Below are 20,399 nucleotides of genomic sequence, written 5' to 3'. Positions count from 1 at the left end.
AGATACATAAGAACATATAAAAAATAAAACAATACAAAACATAAAGCAAAGAAAATAAAGAATACATAAAAAAGAAATAATAAGCATTTTTCCCTTTAAGGTTCTGAATTTCTTAACCCTGTTTCTTGGCTTCCCCACACCTCCCTTCCTTGTGTTCCTGTTTACCATCAGATTCAGCAAATCCCTATCCTCTTTCAAATCTCATTATCTGTTAAAATATTTAAGTAAGTCTTATTTCCATATTTTCATCCCTATTACATTCCTTATTGCATAATCATAACTTATTCACTAATGCCATATTATTTTATATGTAGAAATGCAAGTTTGGTGTATCTCCCCTTTCAAGATTCTGGATCTCAGAAATTAGTGAAAATGGAGTCACTTCAGGTTTGGTGGAGAATAGCTGGAAACTCTTGAGAGTATGTTGATTTTTGCTTCTTCCAGGTGATTTGTTGCCAGCAGACGGGATCCTGATCCAAGGCAATGATCTGAAAATTGATGAGAGCTCTCTGACTGGGGAGTCAGACCAAGTGAAGAAATCTCTGGATAAAGACCCCATGCTGCTTTCTGGTAAGTCTGTCATGATTGCCAACTCGGATCCTGGTATACATTAGGGACAATAAGTTGAACTCCAGCCCATTTGGTGTTGTGTTTGAGCTCTTTTTATCCTGGGGGCATCTGCTTGTAATTATCCATGCCCTGCTGGCCATCCTTAGTGGAGATTCCATAAGCTTTTCTGTGATAGAGAAGTTATGTTGTGATGCTCTAGGACGTTATAGACAGGATTATCCTCTTTCACTCTGAGCAATGAGGTGCTATGTTGACAGGCCTAAAGATTGATCCTCTGCTGGAGGAGCATGCACACTTTGAACTGCCAGCATAACAGGCTTCTTCCTCCTGTTTCATTCTCAGTAAGCACATGGTGATGTGCGCTGGAGTATGACGCTCCATTCGTTGCCCAACAAAATAATTCATTCTGTGTAACATCCCTGATGCCTTTCTTCGGCATGGGGATCTATGGAAGGAAAAAGCAAGGGTAGCTCAAGAACTGAGTTGCCCTTATCCAGCTATCTGTTGTGGGCATGTGGGCTCTCATTCGCTCATGGAGTTCACATCTGAAAGAGCTTCCCCATTCCTTCTTACCAGAGAGGCCAGCTCTGTGCATGCACTTATTTGCATATGCTTTGCTTTCATTGAAATTAATGGAGAAGCCAGTGCACACATGAAATGAATGGCAAAGCCAGCGCACACATGAAGCTCTGGAAATCGGAAGTGAACCTAGAAATGAGGCTCCATCTTCTATTTTTCTCTGCACTTTCTCGCAGAATTCATTGTGCTTTCTCCATTCCTCCTGGTTGCCTTTCCCCACATTTTGCCTTCTCTTTTCAACAGGGACTCATGTGATGGAGGGCTCTGGTCGAATGATGGTCTCGGCTGTGGGTATCAACTCACAAACTGGAATCATTTTTACTCTACTGGGTGCTGGAGAAGGGGAAGAGGAGAAGAAGGTCAAGAAAGGTAAGAAGATTCTGGAGCCAGGCTTTTGTGGGAAGCATCATATGAGAGTTCCTTAGGTGTATTGACACTTGGTGGCTGGAGTGGAACACATGCTCCCCTTTGTGTGAGTGTCTGAACTGAAACCCTGTGAGTTTTAGGAGGAGGAGATGTTGGGAGTTCTGCGTCCAATGCTGTGAACTCAAGATGTAGCCGGTACAGGCATTGCCAATGAAAGAGGCTAGTGAATTTCCAGCAACTTCTTCTTGTTTCCTATTCAGCTGCCGCTCAGTAAAGTTGAAAAGTTGGGGTGGGGTTGGTGGGGACAGGATTCCTTGGGGCCTACTATCCATAACTAGTTTTAGAAACAATACATGGATTTGCTCCACTGAGCTACCTTCTTAAGCTGGCAGAGTTAGCTTTCTTAAAAGGGACACATGGGAATTTCAACAAAGTGTTGCAGCATGGAGTGGAACAAATAGGGAAGCAACCAGCCAGCCATGACATTCTCTCAAACATCCAGTTCCATCCCCCCATGCCAACAGTCAGTATTCCATGGGAATTGAGAATGTTCAGTTTGCACTGGGCTATTTATTTATAAGAAATATTTATATACCACTTTATCATAAAAATATCAAAGCAATTTACAGAATAGAAACATGAAACATAATATCATAGAATAAAAACATTAACATGTTAAAAACAGGCATCTATAACCATTGTGGAAGTACCGTTATCGCCTTGATAGGCCTGGCAGAAAAGAAAAACTTTCAGCAGGTGCTTAAAAGTTGGAAGATGCCTGCTGAATCTCTGTTGGGAGAGCGTTCCACAGGACTGGGCATATAACATCTAAAAACCTCCAAGTCTGCTGATACCTCACTGTTGTGTGTGGATGGTGCCGTTTTGGCTGTATAAGGTTAGGCACTTAGAGAATGAGTTTAGTTAGGATAAAGACAAGTCAATAGTTTATCAATGGCTATTTAGTCATGATAGAATTACACCTCTGAATACCCAGTGCTGGAGTTAAGCAGTGGGACAGAGGATTGTTGCTTCTGAGCTTCCCCAAAACATATGTCTGAGTTCTCTTTTAGAACTCTTAGTGTGATCAAGTAGAATTTTCCTCATGTTCTCTAAACCCTGAAAGGGAAGTTGACACTTCGTTGGAATGATCAAAGTCCTCCCCAAACTCCTTGTCCCTAAGACGTTGCCACCAAGTACATATTTCTCCTCTGTTTTTTGTTGTAATCTGAAATTATGAAGCCCCTGCCTTACTGAAGTTGGAATAGAGGGAACAGTAGGATGCATATGTTCTGCCATCATTCATGGATAACTTGATTGGGAGAGGTGTCTTGTGAAAGAATTCTGTTCTTTCTACCAGCTACCTGTGCAGGCTGGTGCCCATGGTCCACTAGAGCAGTATTTTCCAACCTTGGGTCCCTAAACATTTTTGGACTACAATGCTAATTGTCCGTAACCATTGGCTAAGAGTCCAACAGCATCTAGTGGGGAACCAGAGATGGAAGAACACTGCTTGGAGCATGTTATCACTGAAATTAGTAATAAGGAATACATTCTGTAGCATTTTACAAATACATTTGTTAACTTGTTCATCCCCAGACAGACCAAGGGATAGCTCAGTTGGCAGAATATGAGACTCTTAATCTCAAGAGTTGTGGGTTCAAGCCCCATGTTGGGCAAAAGATTCCTGCATTGCAGGGGGTTAGACTAGATGAATGTCATTCTTAGTCTAATTTTTCAGAAAAATAAACTCAAACTGCAGCTTGGGTCCAGACAGTCCTAACTACCATTGATTTCATACTCTTAAGCATGATAAGGGCTGGCACTACACCAGTACTTCAAATGCTAAGCATGATCAGAGCTGGTTTATAGCAAAGCAGTCAATTTGAATTAGAGCAGGTCAGCGTGCATGTGACTAGGCTGGCACATAAGCCAATCTAATTCACAACCAGTTCTTCAGAGTAGGTTTGGTTTCCCAAAAAGGCTTTGATGCTTTCTCACTTTCCACCGAAACACATTGGCATGTCATTTACACGAACAGAACCCTGCCCACAGGTCTGACTTGCTCACTGCAGTTAGCAGAAGTGGCACCCAACCCGACAAGCCATGCAGTGGGATCGCCAGCATCCTCCCCACTGAAACAATACTAATGGACAGCCAATGTCGGAAGCATTAAACAGACAGGGACAGAGTGAAGCAGAGAATAGACTGTTGTTCCCCCAGTAGCCAGATGGGAGTCAACACTGTCTCTCCAGGGAATTTTGTTTTGTTGTCTTGAACTAAAAATAAAATATATTGATGAAGCTGGGTTGGAGAGTCAGGTGTGTGTGCATTCGTACGCACAGGAGTTGCCTCTTCTTCCTAACCTTTTGGAAATTCAGAACTGGAAGAAATTGAAATACCTGCAGTAGTAGCTACTAGCTTCACCAAAAAACATCATTTAGTACCTGGAGGATGCAAAATGAATTGAGCTGCACCCTCAAGGCTTAGTAGAGCTTCTACACCCACAGAGCTCTGCAGAAACTGTTGCTGCTGAATCAAGCAGACCAGTTAATTGGCCATAGTAAAAACAGACCCCCTTCCCCCGCCCAGCCCACCCAAAGATACTGAGCAATATTATTCAGTATGTGCCCTAGTTGCATAAAGAAAGTAGTCATGTTGGTGGAGGTGGGGTTCTCTCTCTCTTCTGGGGAAAAAAAATACAAATAAAGAATCCTGAACATTTAAAAATCAAAACATTACCATCAGGATAACCATTCACTCCTCACTCAGTCTGGCTGTATAATTATGTATGTGCAAATCCCATCAAATTCCATGGAACCTATGCATGAGTGTGTGTGTGTGTGTAGGGTTGTGTGCTGTTAGTCACTTAATGCAGATTTATTGCCCCAATGCACTCTTTTTTCCTTTTTCCTTTTTTGAACCGCTGTTCCATACTTACAAACTGGGGCAGTGAATAAGTGGTAAAAGGATGGATTTTTCCTATTCTTTTAAGTTCATAAATTGACTGGTTGGTAGGAAATCAGGGTGTGGTAGTTATTCTGGATTAATTACTCTCAACTAAAAGGGCTGCATCTGGCAAAATCCGCATGCCAAACTTTATTCAGGTCTGCTGAGGGCAGACTGAAATCCATAAGAAAATGATGCAAAGCTGCTTTGCTGGAGGGGATGCTCTCTCTGATCTTTGCAGGTTTACATCACACTGTGGGCCATGGACTTATATGGCTGTGGCATATTATGAATTCTAATTGCCTGCTTCTGTTAGCACTGTTTATGAACAGTCCTGTAGAGAGGATTGGAGTCAATCTGCAACTCTCCCAATATGATTCATTCCTCAGTAGGAACAGTTCTGGGCAAGCTCTGTACTGCTCTTCCATTATACAAAGATCTCCTTCCTGAAGAAAGTGGAGTAGCAAAGAATTTTATTTAGCATTTGGCAGCTGCTCTGGAATGTAACCTGAGCAGCCAAAGAGGTTCCTTATATTAATGCTTTTGAAGATGTTTTATTTGGGTTTGGGAGGCAGGGAGGGCCTGATGCACCAGAGTTTGGGAGTCTCTAGATTAGAAATTCCACATGGAATGGAAGTCCAAGGATAAGCTTCCCCATTTGTTGTTGCAGGGAGCTGAACCAAACCCCACCATCATTCCCCTGATATCCATTAGTCCCAAGGCTAGTTCCATTGATTCGAAGCGATGCTTGTTTCTGCAGCTGCTTGCTGCTTCCATTAGAGCGAAGGCAAAAGCTGGAAGGTGGGGATTTGCAGTGGCCTTTTTAGTTGTGAGGAACGTTGGACTTCTCCAGCCCTGTTGCGATGGTGCTCAGCCCAGGTGGCAGCTGTGTCATGCATAGCTTTCCTCCCATGTCCGACAGCCTCCCCAAGAGAGCACTGAGCCCCCGCATACGGGTGTCCACCAACAGGGACATCGATGTCACAAACCGTGTGCTCAGTGCTCCACCCTTTCTCTCTTTGTCTGAACAGGTAAAAAACCCGGAGCCCCCGAAAATCGCAACAAAGGTAACCAGCCTCTCCATCCTTTGAACCAGCACCACACTAACTACTGAGCATTCCTCCTTCCTTCTTCCCATGAGTCTGTGCTCTTTGTTGCTACGGCGGGATCTCGCCTTGTTGTTCTAGAAGAGGGTGTAATGATTAACATAGTGCTAACCACCCACCACTTCTGTCCTTGCTGGGCAGCTTCCCATATCTGGCGTTGCAGCACCCCCTGCTAGCTGAGCATTGCATTTCAGGGCTGACAGGGTTTTAGACATACATATTTTTCTCCAGTCCCTAAGTTTCAAAAATTGTTCATTTCTTCATGAAGAAAGGATAGGCTGCTGTACGCAAGATGTAAACAAAAATGCAAAAAGTGTCAAGGAACATAAGAAAGCACTCCCCCCCCCCCCACAGTTAAATTTGTGAGGTTGTGCTGAAAATGAAATTGCAGCTTCTTATCCTGTGGGATCCCACAATATTTTAGCTTGGTGGAATTGTGCTAAGCTGCATAAATGCCCAGGATTACCCCAATTATTATCTCATTCTGCTCCAAACCCCTAAATCTTTACTTTTTAATCAGGGGCCTGAGGTGGGTCCAGCACACCTGGTCATTACACTCTGTTCTTCTCATGGCCTTTTGAATCAAAGTGAGTGTCTATTCTCTGATATGTTTCACCCCCTGTTCTTTCCAGGCTATGGTGAAGAAGCCCATTTCTGCACCTGTCTGTTCTCCCTCTTCCTATACCTTCTCCTTTCTCTTTCTCTTCCTTTTTTCTCAACAGTTTTGAGTTTTCCCTCCTTCTGATCTGAACTCTTGGGTTATTTTGGGATTGGCCCCCACTCCCCCATCATGTCCTTCAATCCTAACTGTGCAGATCAGTTACAAAGCAGCCATGTACACATTCATCTGAACCCGCATCACTTTGGGAAGAGAAAAAAGGTGGGGGAAACTGTTTTGTTTATTTCAGGGATTTTAGGGATTGAATCCTTGCCTCTGGAAGGTGACACAGATTGCTGCAGTTGTGCTGATATGCACCAGTTGAGGATCTGCCTCTTGTATTTTGGAGAGGTTCCAAAGACATTGTGGTCTAGACCACAAAAGTGACAGGTGGGAAACAGACTCACAGATTCCCTTCCTATTAGGTGACTCAGTCCTTGCCCCCTCATAATTAACCTTCCTCTTTCCCTCCCCACCCAACAACTCCACAATTGTTGTGTTATGTACAGTGAAAAAGACTAGCTCCCAGAGGCCTTAAAATGATCAATGAAAGGGATCTGATCAGAGGAAAGATTTTCCAGCTAAAAACAATTCTAGTTTTGTATCAATTATTCAGGTGATGATTTAAAATAAGAGCTAATCTTATCTGCTGTTCTATAAGGAGAACCTCCTGCAAATATTAACTATCAAGCAGCTCGGATCACTTGCTGAACTCTTTTGAGTTCTTCAGCTGTAAACCATCCCAGAGCCTGGACAGAGGTTCCTTGCACTTTGTCCATCTGTGCTCCTGGATGCTTGCACTTGCCTCTAAAATAGCCAGTACCAGCCTCTGCTGAGGAGCAGAGGACTTAAGTCATGCCATGGGAGTCTGAGTATAATAGCTGTTCACAGGTTAGGTTTTGCACTGCTTCCACCTTGCTACCTCAGTGAGGTAAGTACCAATAACTCCCATCTTACAGAAATGCTCATGGAGGAGATGCCTTGCACAGGGACATGCAGCAAATCAGCAAGCCGATCTGGGAAACAGATCCCCAGAGTTGTGCCTCCTGTGCCTTCCTAGCAAGGCTGTCCTTCCTTCCAGGTGTAGTCATCTGAGATGTTGAAATGTATTGGCCTTTGGGAGGGGGGGATTTTTTTGCCACCTGCTTCAGTCATCTGTTCCGGAGGGATGTGGAACAGGGCTCCCTGGATGTCTAGGTTTACCAAGTGTCTGTGTCTGTTGTTGGGGTTCCTGTGCACTGGGATTCTCTCTCCCTCTCTGTGCCGTCCTTCCTTCTCTTTCTGTTGCACCTAAAGTGTTTCTCAGCTGTTCTTCCCACTCATTCGGCCACTGTTTGTTTCGCCCTGGATCCAGCAAAAACTCAAGATGGTGTGGCCCTGGAGATCCAGCCACTGAAAAGCCAAGAAGGGGTGGAAAACGAGGAGAAGGAGGAGAAGAAGAAGGTGAAGGTCCCAAAGAAGGAGAAGTCAGTGTTGCAGGGGAAACTCACCCGTTTGGCAGTTCAGATTGGAAAAGCAGGTGAGCATGTCAATAGAGGCAGGATTTGGCTGTCTTTCAAGGCTGTCTCCCTGTGTGCATTTAGGGCGTATGGTGTAGTGGTTAAGAGCGGTAGTCTCGTAATCTGGGGAACCGGGTTCACGTCTCCGCTCCTCCACATGCAGCTGCTGGGTGACCTTGGGCCAGTCACACTTCTTTGAAGTCTCTCAGCCCCACTCACCTCACAGAGTGTTTGTTGTGGGGGAGGAAGGGGAAGGAGAATGTTAGCCAGTTTGAGACTCCTTCAGGTAGTGATAAAGTGGGATATCAAATCCAAACTCTTCTTATCCATATTTCTTCTTGTCCCACTGCTTTCCCCTGGGGAAAACCACTCTTTATTGCTCAATTGGAGCAAATGGCAATTCAGGTTTTCTCTGAATTGACATTTGCTCCGATTTAGCACTAAAGAGTAGGTTTTCCCTGTAAATGGAGCAGGACAAGGGAAAATCCACTTTGACCATGCCTAAAAAGTATGGGCCAGGCAAAAAAACGCTCAGACTCATGTTTTCTAGGCACGGGACAAGCAGAAGTGTGGGCAAGCCCTTAAATAGGATCATACCAGAATGAAGCCAGCAGAACTTACTTATGAGTAGGTGTAAATAGGATTGCTCTGTCAACCCAGCCCCATACTCAGTATTTATTCCGACTGGCAACACCTCCCCAGGGTCTTTTCTCTCCTTGCTATCTGCAATTCTTTTAACTGGAAAACCAGGGATTAAATCTGAAAACATCTGTATGAATGCCATGTTCTCTGTTGCTTCCTCGCTGGTAATGTGAACACATTGTACATGGAAGGTTCCCAATTCAGTCCTACCATTTCTAGCTGAAAGGTCTCAGGTAGCTGTCTGGGAAGTCGAAGAACTGTTGACTGTCAGAGGAAATAATATTGGGCCAGATGAACTAAAGTTCTGGCTGGGTTTAATTTTCCTTGTTCTTTTAAAGTGTGGTGGCCTCCTTCCCACTGTAACTGTACAAAGATCCATATCAGAATGATGTCAGAATGGCTCTTGATTACATTTGTTGCCTTAGGGCCTAAGTGCAAACATGTACAACACCCCAAAGACCTTTATAAGAAATTGTTTGGAGGAAAGCTGGTTTTAGGAGGAACCATTTATGGCAGAGAAACAGGAGCAGCCTCTATGCTCCAAATTTCCAACTCCCAAAGCAGCTTTTCTGTAAAGGAAGAAAATACATACTGTTTGGGTTTTGTTAAAATCGTTTGCATGTAGTGCTTACGGGAAGGGCCATAGCTTAGTGGTAGAGCATGCAAAAGGTCTCAGGTTCAATCCCCAGCTTCTGCAGATAAGACTTTGCTCCCAGCTTCTGCGGGGAGACTCTTGCCCTGAAACCCTGGAGTGTCACTTCCAGTCAGTGTAGACTGTGCTATGCTAGAAGTTTACCAATGGTCTGACTCAGTAGAAGACAGCTTCCTATTTCCTAGGTCCAGCTGAGATTCCAGTTGACACTGTACCCCAATTGGCCAAAATAACCAAGACTTCCTCCCTGCCAGCCCTGCTAACCCAAGTGTTTTGAAAAATCCTGATTCATGACTTTTTCAAAAAAAGGGGGGGGGAATAGGAAGATTGAATGAATAAAATTCACTAGAGAGACTGTTCCTTTTTGTTTGCCTTTGAGCAAATTGCTCTCAGAGCAGATGCAGGCACAAGCAATGCCAACCATTTCTCTGCAGCTACGAGGCCAAGAAAAGAAGCTTCATCCTGAGTAATGAGTTCAAAGGCGGGGCAAAATTGTCTCATTGGTAACATGTGGCAGTGACTGACGGGGGTGACTTTGCATGCGCCCCTGCCTTCCTGATACTGGCTGCTACTGCTGCTTACTGAGAGGGGGGAGTGCAAGGTGTAGGGAGCTCGGCCTGGTGCTGAGGCGATGGCAGAAGGGTCAGATTGGGTTTGCGGCTGCTTGTGCCCCTACACTGAGCACCCTGTATCTCTCCCTCTTGCTAAGTGACAGTGATGCTTGACATTGGGAACCAAGCACCCCACACTGCCCTCTGTTGTAGTCTCTACACCTCTTGGAGGAGAGAGAGATGACACAGAGAGGAGGTGCTCTTGTGCAAGTTAACTGGTGCATTGCAGTTCTCTCCAATGTGAGACCTAAAATCAGTAAGCTTTGATTAGTACCCCTCAGTCCAGGTTGGCAACTATAAAATTATCACTGTGGTCCAGCCAACCCTATGATCTTCTGGTGGTCTGCCCTCACCTGCCTTCTCTTTCTGCTCCTGTTCCTCCTCCTCAGGCCTGATTATGTCAGCCATCACAGTCATTATCCTGGTGCTGTATTTTGTGATTGACACCTTCGGGATTCAAGGAAGGCAATGGCTGGCCGACTGCACCCCCATCTACATCCAGTATTTTGTCAAGTTCTTCATCATTGGTGTCACTGTGCTCGTGGTAGCTGTGCCTGAAGGCTTGCCTCTGGCTGTAACCATCTCTTTGGCCTACTCTGTGAAGGTGAGAGGCTGGAAGCCAGAAGAGATTTTGGGCCTGATACTGGCTGCCAGGTTGGGAGAGACAGGGCAGGGCTGGATCTGGAGGTTGGGTTGCTTTCTTCAGTTTTAGGGGGAAAGGCTAGATTTGGATTTGCCACAACAGATTTATTGTGCAAGGAAGTGGAGAGTAAGGTGCCTTTTTCTTTGGAGTGCATGAAAGGAGTGGCTAGAAGCACTTGGAGTCGGAGTTTTACAATGTTAAAATAAGAAGCACATTAACTCAACTCGAGCCGGCCTCCACTTCTTACAACAAATGCTTAGATAGAAACTAAGATAGATGTGAGGTCTGTTCATCTCTCTCTCATTTTTACTCTAGTGTGGCATTTAAGAATAATATTGTTTGGCACATCACTGAGGGGTTGTTTAGTTACAACTATTTCCCAAGGAGGTAGATTTGCTTCCTCCTCTACTTTGATTTCTTTCATGCTTAATAATAATAATAAATTTCATTTATACACCGCCCTCCCTGGCCAGGACCAGGCTCAGGGAGGCTAACATCAAAGTATGATACATTAAAAACATAAATCACACAATCAATTAAAATACAGCTTAAAATAAAATTTGGAGCAGAATAAAATCAGGTGGCAACCCATGGATTATAACTATACAGTGGTACCTCAGGTTACATACGCTTCAGGTTACACACTCCACTAACCCAGAAATAGTGCTTCAGGTTAAAAACTTTGCTTCAGGATAAGAACAGAAATCGGGCTCCGGCGGCAGCAGGTGGCCCCATTAGCTAAAGTGGTGCTTCAGGTTAAGAACAGTTTCAGGTTAAGAATGGACCTCCGGAACGAATTAAGTACTTAACCCGAGGTACCACTGTGACTATAGGGGATGGGAGCATTGAGTGCTTAGCAGGCCCAACTGTTTGTGCTGGTCTTATATGAGCTGGTGGAAAGGGTTAGGGAGGCCACTTACATACTGGGTATTATAACAAAAAAAGAGGGGGGTCAGAATGGGCCCCAACCAAAGACCTGTCAGAACAGCTCCATTTTGCAGGCCCTGCATAAAGAGACTAGCATTTTGCATTAGTTCAGTGGCCAGTCTGCCTCTTTGCCATTGAGTCTGCGTAACCCTTCTTAGTGATTCCTGTGTTTCCCTTGCACAGAAAATGATGAAAGATAACAATCTGGTTAGGCACTTGGATGCTTGCGAGACAATGGGCAACGCCACTGCTATCTGCTCAGACAAGACAGGTACTCTCACCATGAACCGTATGACTGTGGTCCAAGCTTATGTGGGGGACACCCACTACAGACAGATCCCTGACCCAGAAGCCATCCTTCCCAAGACTCTGGACCTCATCATCAACGGCGTTGCAATAAATTCTGCTTACACTTCTAAAATCTTGGTAAGTCCTGGTTTTGTGAAGAAGCTAGCATTGTCACCCTTCATCTAGTTCACCAAGGTGAGGAGTTTAGTAGGACCTTTCATCCACCTGAAGATTGCCATTCTGTGGTAGAAGGATTGGTGCACACACACTTCTTCCCTACGTGTATAAAGCATAGTGTGCACCAGGCACTCCATGCACAAGCCCAGGCACTTGTGGACTTCATTGGTGTTATCTTTTCCTTTCCATTTGTGCCTGTGTGCAACACGCATGCAGCGATGCACACATGCTCTCTCCTTCCACCACAGAACCAAAAGATGGACAAGCATCCTTGTGCTTGTCCCTCAATTAAATCTGTTCTCTTCAAGCATATCTTTAGCGTTCACAAGAATGCTTGAAAATGTCCAGTTTCTTCTGCTGCCTATGACCCTGTTTCTGAGGTGAGGGGGATCTCTTTTGGGAACCAGGATGGGGCCACAGATGGAGAAAGCAGCTCCCTCAAAGGAGAGCCTAACCGAGCTTCTTCTCCTTCCTTTGGTGTCTGAAAAGTGAAGCTGCTTTCTGTGTAATGATGCTACCAGTGCCATTTTCTCCTGAAGATCCCAGAGGTTGAACTGCAATCCCTCTGATCCACCGTGGAAAAAGATGCTGTGAGCTTCACCATGCTGGCATCGTCTTACGAGAGAGCTTAGAGAGCTGTTTTATTAATCTTCCTAAATAAAATAAATATCTTCACTTTATAAACAGTCAGGGAAAGGAGTGAGGCAGGCAGGGCTCTCTCATCTTTGAGGCAGCCCTCTGTCACCTGCTGTCCCATCCCTGACCCCAAAGTGTGTTCTTTGCTTTTTGAGTGGCAGATGGACAGAGGAGGAGGAGCTTGAACAAGCTGCATGAAGCTCACAGTGGACTGTGCCTGCTTTTTAATTTGATGGAGGGATGCAACAGCCTCTGCTGCAAATGCTCTCCCCATCAATGTTCTTTTACCTGGGTGAATCTGTGAAACAACACTATCAGCTGTCACACTGATCTGCAGCATATTTACCGAGGAACAGAAGAGCCTCAATAGGTTTGTAGGGAGGAGAGCAGGACATTTGTCACTAACTTACGGTCGGTCGGTCTCACTTCCAACAGGATTAATCTCTGTGTAGGGAAAAGCAACGTCTGCTGGGATCTCTGTTCTCAGACTTGGATCCCTGTTACATGTATTGGCTGCTTGCAGCAGAAAAACACACCGTGCCTTTCATGTGTTAACAAATGCACTTTTTTCTCAAACATGAAAGTAATCTTCGTGTCTGGAAAAAAATAGCATATGAAGCTCTTTTTGAAATGTCTAATATACATAAACCTTCCAAACTCTCCAGTGAGGTAGGGAAGTGCCGTGCAGTTGGCTCCTCTGATCTGGGACTGACAAGGAGAAATCTGAATACCCACCAGTCAGTCTGAGATCAGAAGAGGTCTCTGCTTCACAAATCTGACAGGTAAGGAAATTCTGCTAATATCCTTTCTCACAGATAGAAACTGAAGCCTAAAGAGATTAAGGCTTTGACTTCTGAAAGATAAAAATAACAGCCATCTAGCTAACTCACTTTGGATTTTCGTCGTTTTTACCTCTGAAATTCTCTTCTAGTGACAGGAACCCACCATGGACAAATCCAAATGTTTTTCATTGCATATTGTTGCCTCTTTGCTCCAAGGAGCTCAGAGTTGGGGTCAAACCAGACAGAAAGTTAAACTCCTCTTTGCATTAGCATGCATGGTTTTTTGTTTAATGAAAAGAGCATGAGCTAAAGGGGCTGATAATTACCAGGATCACAGCCAGGCTGGAGAGGGGGAATTCTGATCCAAAAGGATTCTTCATATGATAGCTGCATATATTTGGTTTAATCCTCTCCTCCAATCCCCACATTGTAATTTTATTCTCCCTCTGAGGTGGTTGGGCTCAAGGACAGCAACTAGATCAGGTTCACCCAGGGAGCTTCATGACTGAGTAGGGATTTGAACCCACAGCTCCCTGGTCCAAGTCCAGTGCTGTACCCACTAAGCCTCACTGGCTTTCCCTTCCTGTTCTGTGCTTACCAGATTCAGATAGGGTGCAAGTGGCCATGGCTGTTTAGATGTGATTTGCCATTAGTTTATCATCTGACACTCGTTTTGGGAAATCTAGCCACCAGAGAAAGAAGGGGGCCTCCCACGTCAAGTTGGAAACAAGACGGAATGTGCACTTCTGGGTTTTGTGCTGGACCTGAAGCAGGATTATCAAGCCGTCCGCAATGAGGTGCCAGAGGAAAAACTCTACAAGGTGTACACCTTCAACTCGGTCCGCAAATCCATGAGCACGGTGCTGAAGAACCCAGATGGGAGCTTCCGCATGTACAGCAAAGGAGCCTCTGAGATCCTCCTGCGCAAGTAACTAACTTCTCTCCTAATGGCTCTTTTGGGTTCTCTGGTGATTCTTTCTGCCATATTCCAGAAGGGTATCTGTTACTTTGTGGGTGCAAAGAAACAGTAAAGAGTCTGTCATCCAGGAAAGCTTGTGCTGTAATAGATTTGTTAGTCTTTAAGCTTCTACTGGACTCTCCTTCTTGTTGTTTTCCATTTCCCTTCTTTACCACTGTTCCCAGAGTTCCCACTGGCAGTGGAATATCTAGGCAGACTCAGGGGCCTTTATTGCAGAAAGCTGGACATTTAAAAGCCAAAATAGGCATGATTTCATTCCCACAATTAGCAGTTACAGGAATGGGTTTTTAGAAAGTAAATAGCAAGAGCAGGGGACCCAATCCAGATTAGAGTTCGGAAGGTAACCCTCCTCTCCCCCACTACAGTCCCAGAATGCAGTTGGGGCCTCTTTGCATTGGAAACTGTAGGAAGTCTCGGTTCAGATTAGGACTACAGTAGGGCCCCAGGCTTAAAGCCACTACATACACATACACCAGCATCCTGATTCAGAGTAGCCCCCCTACACCTGCTACTTACTTGATTAAAAAAAGCAACACTCAAACATTAACAGAACTGATAATTGTGTGAGTGACATCATGTCTGGTTTGAGCTTCGAAGAAAAGCTTGAGTCAACTATCTAGGCTGCTGTTTTCCCTCCTTGCGTTCAGCCCATCTTAACAAACGAGGAAGGGGGAGGGTGAAAGAAAGTTGGCGATGATGGTGGTTCTCCCAGATGCTGGGTCTTGGTGAGCTTCACAGAATCGTAGGGATGGTCTACTGTTTTCCAAGAATTCTCTTTTGCTGAAAAAGCTTGAAAAACCCCAGCCCAGTCCAAACTGAGATGAGCAGATTTCACCCATCTTTACTACTCTGTGTTAAATGTTGGCCAGTGTCACAAACATTGGTAAGGATAAAGCAGGTACCAAACTCACACTCAGAACTGAGCATCGCTGTCATAATAGTTAATTCGGTGCTGCAGTCTGGAATAATAAAAAGAACACATATATCTGTATCCATTTTCATCAAAGGAACATCAGAATTAAGGTTGACTTAGGATCAAACAAACTCATGGGTTTTGAAGTAGGAGATATCTTCTCTGTGGTTCCACGCTACACATTAATTACTTGGATTTCAACACAGTTTATAGGTGCCTTGTTTTTTAATATTTCCGTGGTTTTTGTAACAGAGGTTCTCCCTTACTCGCTCATGCAGTGGACAAGGAGTCATAGAACTGTAGAGTTGGGAGGGACCATGAGAGTCATTTATTCCAACCCAATTGCATAATTTCATAGTCTCTTCCTTTTTGCTGCTTATGTCGGCCTAGTGGTATGCCATAAGTGGAGTCCTTAACCATTCAATTTCCTCTGGGTTTTTGAAGTGGCAAGATACTAATGACACAAGTAGTTTCATGGGTTAAGGAATATTCAGTGATGCTTGCTAGTTATGAAGGAAGCTGCTTTCCAACAGTTCGTCACTCCCTCCTATTGTGCCCACAAAATGGTATTTCCTTTCCATGTTTTTACCGTTGGAGATCATACCTGCTGCCCATTCATAGCCTTTCAAAGTCACTGTGTTCAAAAAGAGGATAGTCATGCATGTAGGGGCAGAATGAGGCCTGTAGAATGAATAAATTCTATTTATGAATAGAATGAATAAATTCTATTTATTTATTTGATTTCTATCCCACCTTTCTTCCAAGGAGCTCAAGACAGCAGCATACATGGTTTTCCCTTCCTCATTTTCCCTCACAACAACCCTGTGAGGTAGGCTAAGAGACAATGGCTGGCCCAAGTTCATCCAGTGACTGAGTGGGGATTCGAATCCTGATTTCCCAGGTCCTGGTCCAACACACACTACACCACATCATCCTGTAGCCATGGATGAGGTGCTGGAAACTCTGTGGGCCCCCAAAGCATGCCTAAAAATGACCTACTCAATTCCCTTCTATTTATCCCAACTGGTCAGCATTCAATGGTCCAGTCCACTGGGGGGGGGGGCATTCTCCAAGAGAAAGACTCAGCTCTGCTCTACATATGAGGCACCTCTCGCTTTCTTTCTTGTCTACATCTGTACTGGGATTGTTTTATTTATTGTTTTATCGCTTGTTGTTTGCTACCCTAGGCTTCTTTGGAAGGAAGGGTGGGGATATAAATTTAATAAATAGATAAAATAATAAAAATAATAGAGCCGTCTTTCCCCCCCAACCTCTACAGCAAATGGATGTAGACCTCTTGAATATGCACCACAATGTATTTGGTATCTCTGTCTCATTAATATAGTTGCTGAAGTTCAACAGGCCCTTAATCTGTGGACAGTCTTGTAAATTGAAGCTAGGTTAAGGCTCAAGTTAGGAATGGGCAGCAGTACAGAATTTCCATTAAAGAGGGCAGCACAACCCTTCTCATTGTTATTCTAGGAAGGAGAAAGTAGATAATGTACTCCTGTATGTAAAATAGTGTGTAATCCATGCCTCACTAAGGCACAATCCCTTTGGACCACATACCTAAAGCTCTTTGCCTTTGCTTGCATGAATACATCTTCTGGAAGACATGCTTATTATTCCTTCTGTTTCTCCCCACCCTACCTTTGATGCAGATGCACAAAGATCTTGGACAAAAATGGGGAACCCAGAATATTTAAGGTGAAGGATCGGGATGAGATGGTGAAGAAAGTGATTGAGCCAATGGCTTGTCAGGGGCTGCGTACCATTTGCCTGGCATATCGGGATTTCCCTACTGGAGTTGAGCCTGACTGGGATACGGAAAACGAGATCCTGTCTGACCTTACCTGCATCACTGTGGTTGGCATTGAGGACCCTGTTCGGCCGGAGGTACCAGCATGGCTCTCTTTGATTTTTGCCTAGTGCAAGGAGGAGACAAATCACTTCTTTCCCCTGAATCGTATTCTTTCGTCATGTTGACTCTCATTTGGTCCCAACTGTTTTCCAGATTCATTTCCTTCAGACCCAGCTTTGTTTCCTCTTCTGATGCTTGCTCCCTTGAATGGGTCTTGTGCAAACCAGTGACTTTTACACTGGGCCTCTTCTCTAACATCCACCTTGCCACTTTTCCTCATTTGTCACTGTTACTTTAATCACCAATTCAGACTTTCAGTATATTGGACTCCTTTGCCCTTTCCGCCCCCCTCTTCTTTCCTGCTGTCACTTCCTATCTTTGCCACGGCTCTGCGTTTTCTTGACTCCTGCGCACTGCTTTCTTATGGGTCCATCTGATTTACTGAACTTCAGACCTGGCTTCTTATTTATCTGCTCCTGCTCATCTGCTTTTAACTGCCTTAGTCCCATAAACTTTCTGACTGCTGCCATCACTCTCTGCCAGAGTTTGAAGATAACTGTATTTCCCATTTACAGTCAGTGGGTTGAATCCAATGTAGCGCTAAATTAAACTCACTTAGTGGCATGCATTTTCCAATGGCAAAATATTTTGCACCAGCCAAATGTTGTTGTGCAAGAGGCTGGATAACCAGTTTACTGGTAACTTTGTGGAACAATAGATTGCATACTTCATTATGCAGCACATTTCTGCTAGCACAGCTGTATTCCTCTTTTGCTCAACATCAAAACTTGCCCATCCTCTGTTGTGCCCGTGCACAGAGAATTCTGGATACAGTCCAGAAGCCACTGGGATGCTGTGTTTTCAGTAAGGCTGGTAGTGTGAAGAAAAGGCCCCTGTGAGATTCTGGCAGCTACAGAGCAATGAGAAAGTCATGCGGTACAGCTTTGTCCTCCACAGAGTCACATTAATGGGGGGAAAGATGCACCTGTTGAATTCCACACTACTGTGCAGTTGTTGCAGAAGTTGACAGCTGTGTTAGGAATTGCCTGGAAGAGGGAATTTTGGCACACCCTGCTTTTCCAGTCACGGTGCTGTGGGAGGTGTGGCAAATATCTGAGTTCTTTCTTCCAAGCAATTACAGAAGGGCCCAGGAACCCTGCCTCATCCTGAATGAGGCAATTTTAATTTACAAATTCCACACAGAAGCAACTGCAGGGATTCTGACAGGGAATGAAGGCTGCTGAGGGAAGGGGCACATTTTGAGCATCCAGCATCCGCCTCCTCGGCCTGCTTCTCCCCACCTCCCACACACTGTTTTCTCTCACAGCTTACTATGGTGGTGACAAGCAGACAACTGACCTAACAGAATCAACCATCCCAGGCCTACCTCTTGATTACATTTCAGCGCTGGCCCCCTGCACGCGCCTTTCCTTAATTAGATGTTGAATTATCTGGGGTTGGAAATGGCTTTGCAGATGCCCTGCGTGCAGTAGCTCTGGAGGCGGTGATTCAATTTGCTGGTGCCTTAGTAATGTCTCCCTCCCTCCCTCCCTGCTTTGGCTTGCTCAGTACAAGATAAAGCCTATTAGCGCAGGGATGCAGCAATGAAATCAGTGTTGCAGGGCAAGGCGGGAAGCTGGCCTGCCACTACTTTGCTGTCCCATAGCGGGCGAGTGGTAAAAAAACCCCTCTTGCCCACCCACATTGTGGCGCCAGAGGTTCCCAAGCGATGCTGCATCATTTGGGGGATGGGACGCAACAAGTTTACATCTCCCTAGAGGCAAGAAATTGTGCCTATTCCAGAAAATGCTCAGAAAAAAACTTGTTGCCTGGCTACGAACCGTGTATTTTCTGAGAAGCCACAATTGGCTCCAACTCTCAGCACACAGATTTGTACCTACATACAGTGAAATGCATGTTTGTGTGTGAGAAAGGTCATCATGCATGGACCACCCTGGGCTCCTTTGGGAGGAAGGTTGTGATCTAAATGTAATCAAGTAACAAATAAATGACAGCTTACGTTTAGGTTTTGTACAGTTCCAGCAGTAGGGGATCTGTCATGTACGAAGACAACCCTTTATCAGAGCACTTTCAACTTGCAGTTCATGGCAATTTCCTCTTAGTTCCTTTTATTTTTGACTAAGTGGAAGGCACTCTCTTATTTTTAGTCACACAAAGAAGGGCCTTGGATGATGATCGGAGGGTGCAGATTGGTTCCTATGGAGAGAGGAGGTCTTTGAGGCATTGCGGCCTGAGCTGTTTAGAGCTTATATGTCAAAACCAACACTTTGAATTGGGTCCAGAAACTAACTGGAAGCCTCATCATCCATAATCAGGTCATTTAAAGTTAAAACCATTTTAAATTGTTAAAATAAATAAAGTTTAAAAAAATTTAAATAATTGGGGTAATAATAACAACAAGCCCCACTTAACAATACCCCAACCCAAGGTTCCATGAAGCGCCCTGCCCTCCTAGGCCAGGTGGAGGAGGCCTGTAAGGCAGGGAGAAGGTTCACCAAGACTACAGCCAAAAGGAGCTGCGTTTTTTAGAGACAAAATCTGAAGATAACTCTGTAACTTTTTCTGTTACTGTGTTGAAAGTTGAACAGGATACATCTTTAAACAAATATTTGTTGCTTTTTTTTAATTACCTACGTTTGGAGCAGTTGCATTGCAGTGTTGTTTGGAATGTATGGACGTAAAAGCACAAGTGAAACTTGGAACAAAATGTTGCAGAGTGAAGTGTTCCTGTTCAGCGTTCCAGCCAACCCACTAGCCCATCTTTCAGGATACGCCATTCCAATCTCCTCCCTCCCCTGGTTTTCCATTCCCCCTCACTGTCTGCATTGTGTGGCCACTGAGCCTGCTTAAAACAATTACTGTGTTGTTGAGGTGGTAGGGCTTCCACAGTTAAGGTTTCTTCCTAAGTATTTTTTTCTACTTCTGCAAACCTGGGTTTTCCCCCCTGAGCCTGCTGATGTATCATTTTGACTACATAAGGATCTAGACTCGGGTAATGGGTTTCCTGTTAGTTTATAGTTGTTGTTCCCCACCCTCCCCGCTCCCTCTTCAGGCTTTATCCATGATTTCCCGCTGCCTCATGCATGCACGGCTCAGCTTCCTGACTCTGTTATCTCATGGCTTTCCTACAGGTGCCTGATGCAATCCTGAAGTGCCAGCGCGCTGGTATTACTGTCCGGATGGTTACAGGTGACAACATCAACACAGCCCGTGCCATTGCAACCAAGTGTGGCATCTTGCTACCTGGGGAGGACTTCCTGTGCTTGGAAGGGAAGGAATTCAACCGGCTGATCCGCAACGAGAAAGGAGAGGTGAGAGGAATAAGGGATTGAGGGAACAGGGTGGCGTAGAAGCCACTCAGGGGCCCGGTCAGTTTATTTAGAGGACCACTCCCCGCTTGACAGCTTCTGAAACGTGTCTCATTCTGTGTAACACATTCATTCTGTTATCTCTGGGGAATAATGAGCTTTTTCAAGCTCCTGAGAAGGAAACTCTTAGCTCTGAAGTGCAGGCTTGACAAGGCTAGAATGCAGCTATAGAGAG

General features: G+C 44.8%; 1 protein-coding gene across 18 annotated transcripts in view; it reads left to right on the top strand.

Annotated features, from left to right (window-relative positions):
* The window catches only part of ATP2B4 (ATPase plasma membrane Ca2+ transporting 4), a 168,430-nt gene that overhangs the window by 114,302 nt on the left and 33,729 nt on the right, over positions 1-20,399 (top strand). For 11 of the 18 annotated variants that reach the window (XM_083744842.1, XM_083744851.1, XM_083744843.1 and 8 more), the window contains 9 exons: positions 445-570; positions 1,393-1,518; positions 5,493-5,528; positions 7,580-7,744; positions 10,019-10,233; positions 11,383-11,625; positions 13,769-14,010; positions 16,636-16,870; positions 19,988-20,167. In XM_083744842.1, the coding sequence (XP_083600968.1) occupies positions 445-570; positions 1,393-1,518; positions 5,493-5,528; positions 7,580-7,744; positions 10,019-10,233; positions 11,383-11,625; positions 13,769-14,010; positions 16,636-16,870; positions 19,988-20,167 (1,568 nt within the window). The remainder of the gene's footprint in view (positions 1-444; positions 571-1,392; positions 1,519-5,492; positions 5,529-7,579; positions 7,745-10,018; positions 10,234-11,382; positions 11,626-13,768; positions 14,011-16,635; positions 16,871-19,987; positions 20,168-20,399) is intronic. The other 7 variants (XM_083744857.1, XM_083744847.1, XM_083744858.1 and 4 more) reach the window with 1 other exon arrangement.

The sequence above is a fragment of the Podarcis gaigeae genome (genome assembly GCF_964106915.1).
Source record: "Podarcis gaigeae genome assembly, chromosome: 6".
Taxonomy (NCBI): Eukaryota; Metazoa; Chordata; class Lepidosauria; order Squamata; family Lacertidae; genus Podarcis; species Podarcis gaigeae.
Note: the sequence above shows the minus strand (reverse complement) of the source record. Positions and strands in the feature narration are given on the sequence as shown.